This window comes from Vipera ursinii, assembly GCF_947247035.1.
Source record: "Vipera ursinii genome assembly, chromosome: Z".
NCBI lineage: Eukaryota > Metazoa > Chordata > Lepidosauria > Squamata > Viperidae > Vipera > Vipera ursinii.
This window is the reverse complement of record NC_139517.1, coordinates 108,948,892-108,962,475: the sequence shown is the minus strand read 5'-3', so window position 1 is coordinate 108,962,475 and position 13,584 is coordinate 108,948,892. Positions and strand designations below refer to the sequence as shown.

At 36.6% G+C, this 13,584-nt stretch overlaps 1 protein-coding gene across 2 annotated transcripts in view; it reads right to left on the bottom strand.

Annotated features, from left to right (window-relative positions):
• The window catches only part of APBB1IP (amyloid beta precursor protein binding family B member 1 interacting protein), a 45,877-nt gene that overhangs the window by 13,397 nt on the left and 18,896 nt on the right, over nucleotides 1-13,584 (bottom strand). Inside the window, exons 3-10 of one of the 2 annotated variants that reach the window (XM_083379405.1) lie at nucleotides 13,380-13,467; nucleotides 12,202-12,488; nucleotides 10,312-10,386; nucleotides 8,869-9,028; nucleotides 8,355-8,476; nucleotides 4,550-4,624; nucleotides 2,655-2,798; nucleotides 922-1,032 (exon numbers count right to left, since the gene is read on the bottom strand). In XM_083379405.1, coding sequence (XP_083235531.1) covers nucleotides 922-1,032; nucleotides 2,655-2,798; nucleotides 4,550-4,624; nucleotides 8,355-8,476; nucleotides 8,869-9,028; nucleotides 10,312-10,386; nucleotides 12,202-12,488; nucleotides 13,380-13,467 — 1,062 coding nt within the window. The remainder of the gene's footprint in view (nucleotides 1-921; nucleotides 1,033-2,654; nucleotides 2,799-4,549; nucleotides 4,625-8,354; nucleotides 8,477-8,868; nucleotides 9,029-10,311; nucleotides 10,387-12,201; nucleotides 12,489-13,379; nucleotides 13,468-13,584) is intronic. The other variant, XM_083379406.1, reaches the window with a different exon arrangement.

Sequence of the window (13,584 nt, the reverse complement as noted above, 5' to 3'; positions counted from 1 at the left end):
CTCCTACCATATCACTTCTCACTCACTTCTTTCCCACTAAATTTAAAAGTCTAAAATGTCCAGTATCAATCTTTTCTTCAAAGGGTTATCCTTTCCAGAACTGATGAGTGCAGGAATCCAAATTAAAATATTCCCTCTAAATGGCCAGGTAATTTGTGTGTGAATATACTCAGTGAAGAGGAACCCACCCCCCTTTGAATAATTGGTTCTGCTGCTATTTTCATTCTTTTCCTAATGAACCCTGACATGGAATCTACTTTTTCACAGCTGCCACACACAAGGATAACACTTCCACTGAACTGTCCATCTGAACCCCAACTAGATTGTTTGCTCCATCATGCTTGAACTGTATGCCAAAATATGGTTCATTCATTCAATTTGGAAAATGAATTAACTTTTTTTCTTTCACTAGCATGCATAATTTAGCATCACCTACAAACCTGACAATGTCACTACCAATAGATGATTTATGAATGAGCTAGCAGTGGTCCTAACACAAACCCATGTCGTACAATTATAATAATCTCCCTATCAAATCCTTATGTGGCTACCAAAAACAATTTTTCTTCTGAAAAATTAAGACATTGCATTTTTGCTGTAAGATGCAATCTTATGTACCCATTTAGCTGAAAATGAGCCTTATCAGGGATGTCTGTACATATAGTCATAACAGTCAAAAGATGGACACAATGGTATGATTAACACCCTGCTTTTTATTAGTGTGTGTTACACATAAAAATGGCCAGAGTTTTGACTGCACTATTGTGGGTGCTAACTTTTTTTACTATTCCCTCCAGATACTCCTATACTCAGCAAGGATTATTTTTGAATAGACATTATGGGAATACATGATCAGCAAATGTAACTTAGTACACAATACACTATATAATAACTTAAGAGTGCATGTTCTGTAATACATACCTTTAAGACAAAACAATAATCAGTAGGGGACTTATACTTCATTTTGTATTGAGTACCATAATAAACATTTACGTTCTCAAACTGTATGAAACAAGCCAAGTCACGGGATGTCTAAAAATTAAAAACACAATCTTTAGTTATTAGAATAATTGCCTATTTATTCAAAAGGAAGCCACTTCTTTCATGTTGATGCCTTGGATAACCTTTTGATGTACTTATTGATCTGAGAATTAATGACAGTGGAACTTTTGTAACACATTGTAAGTTTAGGAGAGATGGGGAAGATATGTAGCATTTTTCTTCTGAGGACTTGACGCAAATAAATCCACAAAAACATTACCATTCTCTTTCAAGAAAGGTGCATAGAATTCATAGGGAAGAGGAGGAGGGGGAAGAGACAGTAATGCATACTGAATTTATTTGTACGTAGGTGAAAACTTCATCTGTCATTCTGTGCCAATTTGCACTCCTGCCAAACATAGTTTCTACTATCATACAATGCACATTGGCTGTTCTTAATGGGTTGCCATGGCAACAAAGTTTCCCAGTGAAGGATCTGTGGATGAAGTACCAATCTGAATGAAATAGAACAGGGCCTAAATTCTTCCTGACTCATGTACATATACATATAGTCCTCAACTTATGACCACAATTGAGCCCCAAATTTCTCTTGTCAAGTGAGACATTTGTTAAGTGAGTTTTGCTCCATTTTACAACCTTTCTTGCCATGTTGTTAAGTGAATCACTGCAATTGTTCAGTTAGTCAAATGGTTGTTAAATGAATCTGGCTTTCCCATTGACTCTGCTTGTCAGAAGGTCACAAAAGGGGATCATATAACGTTGGGACACAGCAACGGTCGTAAGTATGAAAACTGGTCATAAGTCATGTTTCACAATGCCATAGTTACTTTGAACGGTTACTAAGTGAACTATTGTAAGTTGAGGACTATCTGTAGTTGTTTTTTTAACTACTAGTAGCTTTTCAGAACCTAGTTCACAAGAATAGCTGAGAAACGGATCTTCCCTATACAGATATCTTTTAAAAAAGAAACAAAGAATCCCTCTGACTAACCAGTTTCAAATTAAAAATTGTGGGGGTACCCCCATGGCAGACAAAAACCCCCCCAAGTGTAGTCATAAGGGGAAAAAAAGTATGGTTGTAGCAGCCATTTTGATGTGTTTGATCCTGGACTGTGGACACTCCTGCCACTGTATGATTTAGGCACATGGGGGGGAAAAAACCACTCAGGAAAAATATGCATCTGTGTAAGTGGATTTCAGAATGCTTTCTAGAATCGTCTAGAAAAGAGGAGGAGCAAAACCAGAAGAAGCTCCCGGGCTAATTCTCTCCTTGGCCTTGCACAAAGAATGGCAGCTTTCTTGTCTGGTGTTTGATATTCAAAGCTATTCCATTTTATTCTATTCTATTTCTTTAAAATTAAGCAAAAATGATTTCATAATTCTGCAGTGGATGACCAATTGCAGTTCAGAGATGTTATTTCTTTTCATGACTGAAATTTTTATGAATGCAACTGATTTATAATTGAAAAGTAAGAGTAGTCTATAAAGGGAATAAGTATCAAAGGAATTCTGCCACCCATTCTCCATATTTGCCCAAACAGCAGCTCTCAGGGGAACCAGACACCATTCCTCAAAGGTTACCTGGAGGCTTCCTTGCCTTCCCTTTTACAAATTGCTTTAATGCTTCAAAGCATTTCTTTGACATGCCTGACCTTCGTCTTTCCTTTGGGGACATAATAAATGCCTGAAGCTCGTAGAAGAAAATAGCGCCTCTTCCAGGACTTCTTTCCATCTTCCTTTAAATAAAGGGCACCTTCAACTTCTGGCACAATAACTGATGTGCCACAGAAGCTTTCCTGCAGAGGGAAAAAGCGGTGAGACAGAGCAGCAATTGAATAAGCCAAGTGTCTTACAACATGGCTCATTCAGTCTTGCTTCCAAAAGCCTGAGTTTCCATTCAATCCATCAGCATTGATCTTCCCTTGACCACCATCAAAAACAGGGCAATGCTTGACCCCCTGAACATGTGAACAACTTCATTGAATTCTTGGACAGGCATTGACCAGTGGCTGAATCTGAAATAACAGCTTTTGGTGGCATGGCTTTAAAGTAACCTCCATAAGGCTTGCACTGGTTAGAGCAGTTTTACCAAATTTTCTTCAGGAATATTTGCCAAATTGTGCAGGGTTGGGCTTCAGAGTTTGGTGACCACCTTGCCTCTGAAGATACTAGCCACAGTTGCTGGCAAAACATAAGGAAACCTGGCTGAGGAATTCTGGGAGTTGAAGTCCACAAGTCATAAAAGGGCCAAGTATGAAGGCCCCTGGTCTAGATCAGAGTCACTAAATACTGAAACTCAAAAGAGACAAGCTTGAAGTCTACATCAATTTATTTGCCAATTACCCATATTTCCTCCAGGAATATTTGCCAAACTTACACAGATACCAAGGACTGAATGCTGGTCCTTCTGAAAGGACCTGCAAGCTAGGGTCGTCTGTGTTTTGAACCAATTCTCATCAGTTTTGATGTAATTTTTAGTATGACAGGTACCATCTGAAACAACTGGAGGCCATCATTGTTCTATAAAAAAAACCCAAGGCTTCTACAGCTCACAGCAGAGCCCAGAAGTAGCTAGAGTCACCAGGCGGGCAAACAACTGGAATAAGAAAAAGGTTTCCTAAATGAAAGCGCACACAGATCCAAGTATCAAAAACCAACAAGCGCACCATGCGTTTTGGAAGTGCAGGCAGATGTACCTATCACCTGCCAGGCTCAAGCTTGAAGATTTCGGGATTTTGAGAGCAGTCTCATATTTAAAACACTGGCAGAGCTTATAACAAGGCAATAAATGTTAAATTTAACAGACAGTTTTTAAACGAAGTTAATAAATTTATTTATTTATTAAATGTATGTGCCTGTAGAGTTAAGCATTTCAATCTGTTAGCCTGCTTCAAACATGTGAGAAGGTAAAATAATTATTTTGGACAATCTCACATTAATTAGTGAATATTCCTCTTTAGCATGGTGAAGCCAAGCAAAAACCTAACCCTTTAGGAAGCCCTGGATCTTTGTTTGGAATGAGATGACAAGTTTCTATTTCTTCGAGTTAGCCCTTTAAGGTCATCCAGGCAGGAAACCAAACCCATGAATACTAATTCTTATTGCAAGGTTACTCGGACAAATCACGTTATGAAAGCACTTCTTCTCTCCCTTGCCTTTAAATCCCAGAGAAGGAAGGAGACTCTTCAGAGATGCTCTCTGTGTCTCCATTCCTCCTATGGCTCAGATATCTCTCGCCAGCCCTTTGTCATGGGTCTATCACAGAATCAGTTTGTTTTCTAAACTCATATAACTGTCAAGGCTGGTTTCCGTGGTCCTGTGAACCGGTTCTAACTTGACCCAAATTGCCAGAATCAGTTTCCTCATGTTACACATGCTGAAGTTACTTGATTTTTAGACTTTTAAAATACAATCCTGAAGTCTGAGCTTCCTGTTTTTATATTGCATCAAATGGAGAACTGAAATAATTCAGTTCTATTTCAGGAACAAGGAAGAACTTAAGCAGTTGTTTTACAATCAAATGCACACTTTGTTAACATAGGTTTACCTCCAATAATGCTTCTTTGCTTTTCTTATTCATTTCCTTGCTTTCATTTTTTCCATTGTTTGACAAGTAGAAATTCTAATTTAAAAAAAAAGACAAATGAACCAGTAAAATAGCCGGTTACTACTTAAATAAGTCCCCAAACGTGACTGAGACAGGATGATATTAGGTCAAGCTGCATTTTAGCTATCTTTCTCATCAGCTATCTATTACTTACAAACAAGTTTTAATTCAAATAAAAAGCTCTAAGCACAGAGCAAGAAATAGAGTTTATCATCTAAGCCCCTCTAACTAAACTGCTCTAGATTTTGTTTGATCAGTGTTTATCCATGTGGACTATAGCTTCCCAAATATTTGGGGCTGTTATTTAATTTTTTTTAAACTTTTGTACTGTTGGTTTTTATTGTTGTTAGCCGCCCTGAGTCCTCTGGGAGATAGGGCAGCATATGTAAGTCCCTAAATAAATAAATAAATAAATAAATAAATAAATAAATAAATAAATAAATAAATAAATAAATAAATAAATAAAAAACAGCTTCCAAAATTCCCCAACCAGTATCTTGGAGAGAATTTGGGAAGTTGAAGTCCACATGTCTTATACTTGCTAGGACTGAGAAATATTGTCCTCAATCATTGCAACAGGATTGTCTCTTCTCTGGGGCACATTGCATGAGAAAATCAACAATAAGAAAAAGGCAGTCAAGTATTCCAAATCCTGTCTCAACGGATCCAGCTACCAATGGTAATAGAATCAGGGCTTTTTTTCTCATAGAACGCTCAGAATGGAGTTCCGGCACCTTTTTTGTATGGAACCTTGTAGGGTAGGCAAGGCGGGTTGGATGACATGTGTGAGTTCCGGCACCTTTTTCTTTTACAAAAAAAGCACTGAATAGAAGCATTCACTTCTGGAAGAGGCTTATGGCTATTTTAAATTGGGGCATTAGTGAGTGATAACAGTGAGAATCCAAGGTTAACAGCATTTCCTAATAAAGTGTTCCTAAATTCAAATTTAAAATTAAAATTCTAAAGAAACTCATGTACGGTAATACTACGAGGATCTCTTTCAATAGTCCAGATGAGTTATAATGAGATTTCCACAGTAAAGATATTCCTAGGAAGTCTACCAATGCTGTTTTTTGCATTTTGTGTAGACACCAAGTCCAATCTTCTTGCTCTTATTCTCCCCACTGAACAAACTCAATTCTATCGCCAGCAGTTTAAATAAGAAAATAACTTTTGCCTTGTAGAATGTGCTGGGCATCATGGAACTTGCAGTCCTACAAGCTTGAAGATTTTTTTTTCTCATGTTTTTTTTCATGTCCCATGTTTAACAAACATGGAAGGAGAAATCAAGCTGGCCTAATGTGAATATTAAAATATCCCAGAAAGCGTTCGTGTTTCTTGTTCAGTTCTTATTTTTTTTGAGAAACTAGAGCACTGTTGGACTAAAATTATTTCATCTAGGCCACCCTTCATCCATCAGCACACAAGAAAGCTGGTACGCAATGAATGAACCAGCTGGATAGTCATTATCTGTATTTTCACTGTTGAATGACTGCACCTGGCTCTTCCTTATTAACTATACAACATCCAGCTAATTAACTAAAAAGGGAGTGGATTCTCTGGCTCATTGCACTGCACTGCACTGCACTGCACAGAGACTTTGCACTAAATGAAGTCTTTTCCACTGAACAAAACACACCTCAGACTTAGGAGATCTACTTTTTCTCCCTGCAGCATATATCTTGTTTGCAATCTTAGGATAAATTAAAACCTTAGGATAGGCCTAAAGTAAAGATTCATGAACTGAGACACTCCAATTATGCCAACAAAAAGCAGGTTTATTTTGCTATGTTGGAAATCAGACATTACCTTAAGAAGTCATTTATATTGGTTCATTTATTACCATTAAGATATTTGGAAAATGTAGGTTTATTTGAAGCCCTAGCTTTTGGTAAATAGGTTTTGACCTTCTACTTATTGAGTCATTGCAGTAGTTCCATGAAACACAACCTCTTTATATGACTGCTCTTGGAGAAAACCAATTACAAATATAAGGATAGAGAAATGTATTACATTTAGCTAAAAGGAAAATGACTCTGAACTGACGGCAACATCCTTCCAAAAAGGATACAAATTGTCTGCCTTCATTACTGAACTTTCACCAAATCTAAAATGTCCTTCCTATTTTAAAGTTAAATTATTTGAAAGAAATACTTTCTTTTTCGTAAATAAATTTTAGTTCCCCATACACAGGTAATCCTCGACCTATGACCATAATGGAGCCTGCCCACTATAGTCGTAAGTTGTAACCAAATTTAATGGCAGTCATTAAGGGAATCTGTTGTTCACTATGGTGCATATTTGCTAAAAGCCAGAAATATATGCCAGTTCTAGGTAAAAACATCAAGAATTGTGTGGTCATGTTATCAACAGTATTTAATACATGCAACAGCTCTAAATACAGGCCAGCTGCCAAGTGCCCAAAACACAGTTATTTAGCCTACTAAATGTGGTGATAGCCACAGGGTTTCAACCCAACAAAGACAGGAATTCTAGAAAGTGTTGATGTTAGTGCTACATTAACACCCTGGTGATTATTCTACAACAGTGGTTCCCAACCTTTTCTACACCTCACACCCTTAGAACGCTTCTAATATATTCTCACACCCCTTACAAAAGTTTGAAATAACGACAATGAATTAGGCACATACACTATAATTTTGAAAACCCAAGTTTTAGCACCCCCTGGAATATCATCTTGCACCCACAGGGGGTGCAAGCAATCCTGGTTGGGAACCCGTTCTAGAATATAAGTTTAGGAGCAAAAATAGGTGTTTTATATATCTGAAAATTTCTGCTTAACTTTTCTTGTTTTTGAATTGCTCTTTAAAATCAACATAAGTACCATTACATGTCCTAAAGTAAATCAATACTGGACACATTTCAGATTTGTGAGATCTATTTTTCCCCCTGTGGCATGTATACAGAGATTCTGTTCATGAAATGTTTTCGTCTTCTTTGTTTTTCTCCTGAAAGACACTGATGTAATTGTTCTAAGAGTGGTTAATCATTTATAAAAAGTACATCTTCCAAAATATGAATTAATTTTGCTCATCCACACCTGATATTCTCTTCCCCAAAACAAATTTACTTCCGGAAAGAGATGAATCACATGAACAAAACATTTTGGCGAACACTTGAACATTCTATGGAAGAAAGGGATTTTGTACACAATTATTTATGTCTTGAATAATTTGTTTTCAGTATCACCAGAAACATCTGTGGGGTTTCTTCACTACAGCTGTTCTTTGTTATCAAAGCTGTATTATTTTTAATCATAGGCAGTCAATGTGTGCATTATTAAGAATGTGGATGAGCAATTTGTACCTTTTATTGATTAAATCCTTATCTCTATATTACAGAAGTGAATAAATCCATATCTATTTTCTGGCCTCCACTGGTGTAGCTATAGCAGTCAGTCTTAAACTGCGATATCATTACATTTTAAAATGATAAATGAATTTCTGGGATACCCTTTATAAAAACCAGATAACTAAATGATAAACAAAATTGCTCTGATTGGCAGGCAGTTTGATTTATGCCTAGACCCAAAGGTTTAGCCTCTCAAAACTTGCTCTAGTCTTTACATACTCAAGCCTGCTGCCAGTTTTTATACTACTACTAGTTTTGGTTGGACAAATTATTTTAAGAAATTTGTGTGGCTTCTCTCAAAGATGCTTGTGGTCCTGTTAGAAATTAACAACTTACAGGGTAATAACGCTTGGCCTCCGTCATATTAATTTACCTGAGGGTTTTTAAATACAGCATATTTTTCATCTTTTTCCAAGAATAGTATCTTATTTTCAGTGTCTCGAGTCCAATGGGATAAGACTTCAATCACATTTTCATGATCTTCAAAAAATCTTTCTAGAGAAGGAGGGAGGGGAAGAGAAAGGAATATAACTTAAAATGACTGCGCATCTTAATAATTAGGCCTTTATAGCTTTTTTTGTTAAATTAGCAGAAACAAGAGTAATTTCATCAAAACACAGAAGCTTCTTAAAAGTGTTGATAAATTTAGTTGGCAGATAAAAAGCCTTATTTGTGTGAAGTGAGCATCTGTCTGATTAGCCAGTTTTTTCCTATTACACCTATATGAATACACATATGAAAACACACACCAGCCATTCACAGCTTTAGAACCCAACAAACAGCACACTTGTCATTTAATACAGTAACAGGCTGGCTGAATCCAGAAACCGCTCTCTGGGAAAGCCATACAAATATCAGCAGATATAGCCTGATGGTTTGAAAATTACCGATTTGTAGTTCAGGATATATTTCATAAAGGCACCAATTTATATTGCAATCACAGTGGGTTTTTTCAAAGAGATTGTCTAAGACATCACGTGCCACTTGCCGTTCATCCACCATTAGAGACTTTGTGCTGTTATCATTCATGTGCACCTTGACAACAAGCTGGGAAGAAAATAATAGATCAGTCAGTTAATTTCAGCCTGGAAGAAAAGGCCAGAGTGCACAAAAGTCTGCCATGGATGATAAAAATTGACGATTATTGCAGATTCAAATGCATCCTGTATCACAAATTGGATTGAGAGAAATAATCCATCTCTCATTCATCACCCCCCCAGATTTGTTCTCTCCTGTCTTAACGTATGCTTTTGATTAAATAAGATTTTTAAATGAATTGTGAACTTGGTTTTGGATAATATGTTCACAAAGACCAGCATTTAAAATCTGGCTTTGCATTCAAATGAAATTATTTGGTCTTGACTCCCACCATATTAATGCAATTAAGTCATTTCTAACATTTCTCTTTGATTTTAAGGGGGGTCCAATCAGAGGCCCAAAAAGCAGAGGGTTTGTTTTATGCAATGGGTTTTTTTTTTGCCTAAGAAAAGAGTAACTTAATGCAACTGTAGATATAAGTGGACATACTGAAAATTCATTAAAATCAATCCTGGAAATTTCAGCATTATTTTTATTATGAACTGTCACTATAATGCTCTTTCCTTTACAATAGTCTTTTTAGAAATTCTTGATATATATATATATGAACTTTGACAATTCCTTGTTAAAAGACTCATTTTAAAGCATCAAGAATATTATGATCCCAGAAAAATAAGAAGGAAATCAAGAAAGAACAAGCATTTGTTCTACTTATTTTATATGCGCATTTTAAAAATTAAGGCAATTTACAAAATTATGACATTCCTACATACATGAGCTATCAGCAACTTATCTCAGATAGGATATATCATTATGCCCCTACTGCAATCCTGTACCAACTTTACTAGGCATAAGATCTAGATGGGAGTTCTAGGCAGGGCCAAAATTGGCTGAAAAAAAAACCCTCCCTAATTCACATGAAGATAAAGTGAGAAAGATGGAAGCACATTCAGACTTGCAAGGTTCGATTACTAGAACTCTTACAATAAAAATAGATCTGACCCATATGGCATTGGTTTCCTGGTCTAGTCTATCTTATAGGGTTGGCATCAGAAAAGAAGCACTGTTCCCAGTTTGTCCAAAAATATAACCAGCATTTAAACACCCTTAGTATACCCACAAAGCATTTAATAACTTGTTATAAATCTAAAAGTTACAATTTGGATGCATTTATAATTTGGTTTAACTTTCCTTAAAGAGAACACCACTCCTGTGCATCAAACATGATATTTAAAGAAATGGTAGTGAATAATGGGTAGCAGATAGTGGGCAGTGCAGCCAGATAAACCTACCTTTTTAACCTTGGCTTCCTTTAGTTTTTCTAATGCTAGTTTAATCTTGTCAGCTTTTGCTTGTTCTTGTGCTTCCTAGAAGGTGGAAATAAAATTGTAAAGGTCCTTTAAAATATGCTTGTCCATCATCATTTAATAATTTTCCCCCAAAAAAGTTCTTACTGCATTTTGGAAAGTTTCTCTATTATCCCTTTTAAACATGACCAAAAATTAGGATTCCCCTCCCCCACCCTATTTCAAGTATACCAGGGGTCGGCAACCTCGGCTCTTTTATGACTCGTGGACTTCAACTCCCAGAATTCCTGAGCCAGCATAGCTGGCTCAGGAATTCTGGGAGTTGAAGTCCACAAGTCATAAAAGAGCCGAGGTTGCCGACCCCTGAAGTATACAGTCTCATCATCTGCATCTTTTTGAGTTTTCTGAAATATGTTGCTTCTTTTCCTTTTGTTTTTATCAATCACTGTACTATACTTTATAGCAATAGTGTGTTCTTTCTGTTTCCATTGCTTTGCTAAAACAAAAGATGCTAAATCCTTGGTGGAGCAGTGGGCTAATGCCTCCTTAAGTAACACCAGCTGCCTGCAATTAGTGCAGGTTCGCATCCCACCAGGCTCAAGGTTGACTCAGCCTTCCATCTTTCCGAGGTAGGTAAAATGAGGACCCAGATTGTTGGGGGCAATTAAGCTGACTTTGTAATAATGCCGCTTGGGGGGGGGGCGAAAGCCCTAATAAGCAGGCATATACATAGAATGAAGGCTACTGCTAAGCTTGTAAGCCGCCCTGAGTCTTCGGAGAAGGGCGGGATATAAATGGAATTAAAATAAAAAAAAAATCCCACTTTGTCCCACAACAAGTTTCAACTCCTTTTCCATCTCCCCAATGGATGGATCGTGATTCACCTCACTATGACAACTTCATCACTTCACCTGCACTCACAGAAGGCTAGTTTTTAAAAATAAAATTGTAGGCAATAGCCAAATGACTTGCCTTGACTATCATACATGGTTATGAGACTCTTTTTTTATTTCACTCATCATTCTACCATTCTCTGCAATTTTATTTGCAGCATCTTGTATATTTGAACAGGTAATTTTCTCTTCAGCTTAATTTGACAATTCAGGAAATATCTCTTCAAATGAAAAAAATCAGTGGAAACATCACTGTATTGACCACGCTCATTTATCCTCATTGTAGTTTTCAACAATATTTGAGAGTAAAGCTTCCATCTACCATACATGGTCACTAAACAAATGGTTGTAAGTCAAGGACTACTTGTAATCCTCCTCCTCCTCCTCTTCCAGTATCCTGCATTCCTTTCAGCAGAGATTAACCTCTACAAACAGATTATAAACTTCCCCTACTAATCATTCCAGATAATAACCATTCTTTGGGATGAGTGTACATTTGGTACATATTTGAATGATCATAGCTTGCCGAATATCCTTGCTCTTGCTGTAGCGAATGTAGTAGATAAGATGATGTATAAACATCAGGCTGAAGCCCATCTGGAAGCTTTTTATTCTGCAGTTTTATCCATACTTGCAAAAGTCAGAGAAAAGTTATGAGACTTGCTATTAAATAAACATGCATGACATCATCTTCCATACAATACCCATTGGCCTGTTCCACATAGGGTTTCCTCAGCCTGGATTATTTGTTAGATTACTCTAAGAGTTTAAGTCCAGACACTTTACATTCTTTCCTCAATCTTTTTAAGTAACAAAGCTTCCAAAATTGTACTAAGATTAATAACTTTCCACAACAAACATTACGAAAGTTAGATAAATCAGAAACTGACATTTTGATAATCTAGTTTATCTCATGTCCGTGTGCCAGTATTTTGAGAATATTAAGATAAGAACTTCCTTCAGGAATTCTCTGGTTGCTAACCTGAGTGAGCGGCTGCAGAGGAATGGCTGGAGGGGGTGGTGACGGCATTGGTATTTCTGCAGGGGCCCCCGGTATCTCATTCTCAACATGGGGAGGAATATTACTTAGCACTGACTGAGTTCCACAAGTAGGAGTAGCCTTTGCTGGTGGCTGCATAATGGCACCTTGCTCATTGTAAGAGGTATCCCTCGGTTCTTGTAATGTGGTCTTTTCTACTTCACTGATGTCTGCTATAAGATCAGCCATTAAAGTATCTAAATCAGTATCTTCCAATGTGTTCAAGGACTCTGTTGCAAAAAAAGATAAAACGTGTCAAAGATCTTATCCAATGTTATTAAGAAACAGTACTTCCATATACACCAGGCATGTCAAACTGCCAGCCGGTGGGCCGGATGCATCACAAAGAAACCCTGCCCACCCCATTGCCGGCAATGAGGAAAAAGTTACAATAAGTTGCGCGACGTCACAAGTTTGACATGCCGGATATACACCATTAGATGGTCTTCCACAGATAGCTACAGACAACACATATAGACTCAACAGTTCTTGGGATTCTTCTAAAATGAAGAAGCATCCTTTCATTAGGTAATTTATCACATTTGAAAATATGCTAGAGAAACCTTCTCATGCCTCATCTCATAAGAAGGCATCCCTCATTGCTTTTCTGATGGATTGTGTACAACCTTATAATTCCCAACAAGAATTATTATTCTTAATGGAAACAGTAGTGATTAAAAGCTGGAAAACATATTTCAAAATGAAGGATTTATTAATGTTTGATATCTGGCAAAGTACAAGATAGGCTCTATGCAGTTTAACATTACCTTACATTTTAGAAAATAATCTGGTACTGAGACAGCTCAAAAATAGGTCACTTTTTTTTCTTCTTCCCTTGTCTCTCTTCACATTTTGCCTGATTATAGGTCTTGGAAAACTTGCAAATATATTTAAAAAACTTGCATTATTCTTCAACTCAATTTTATATTTTTTTCTAGTAAATGAATGTCCTATTCAAACCAATAGAAGATATGGGAAAACATTGTAAAACTTTAGTTTTTATAATGTCAGCCATATTTATCTTTTGAAGACTAGGTAGAATACATTGGAATTCACTGGACAATTATCATACTTCTAATCTGCATAAGAAAGTATGCCCAATGCATTTTTTTAGTACTTACCATTTAAATCTTTGAAGCCAACTGCAAAATTAAATTCAGCATCAGATAATTTTGGGGGTGGAATAGGCATGGCTTCCACTTCTAAGCTCTGATTAAAAAAAAAGAAGTTTTAAAATTTGGAAACCTTTATAGTCTCCTATGATGGAAAGTACATTTATATTTCTATTGACTTTTTATCTTGGTAGGAAATATTTAGTTTTAGAAT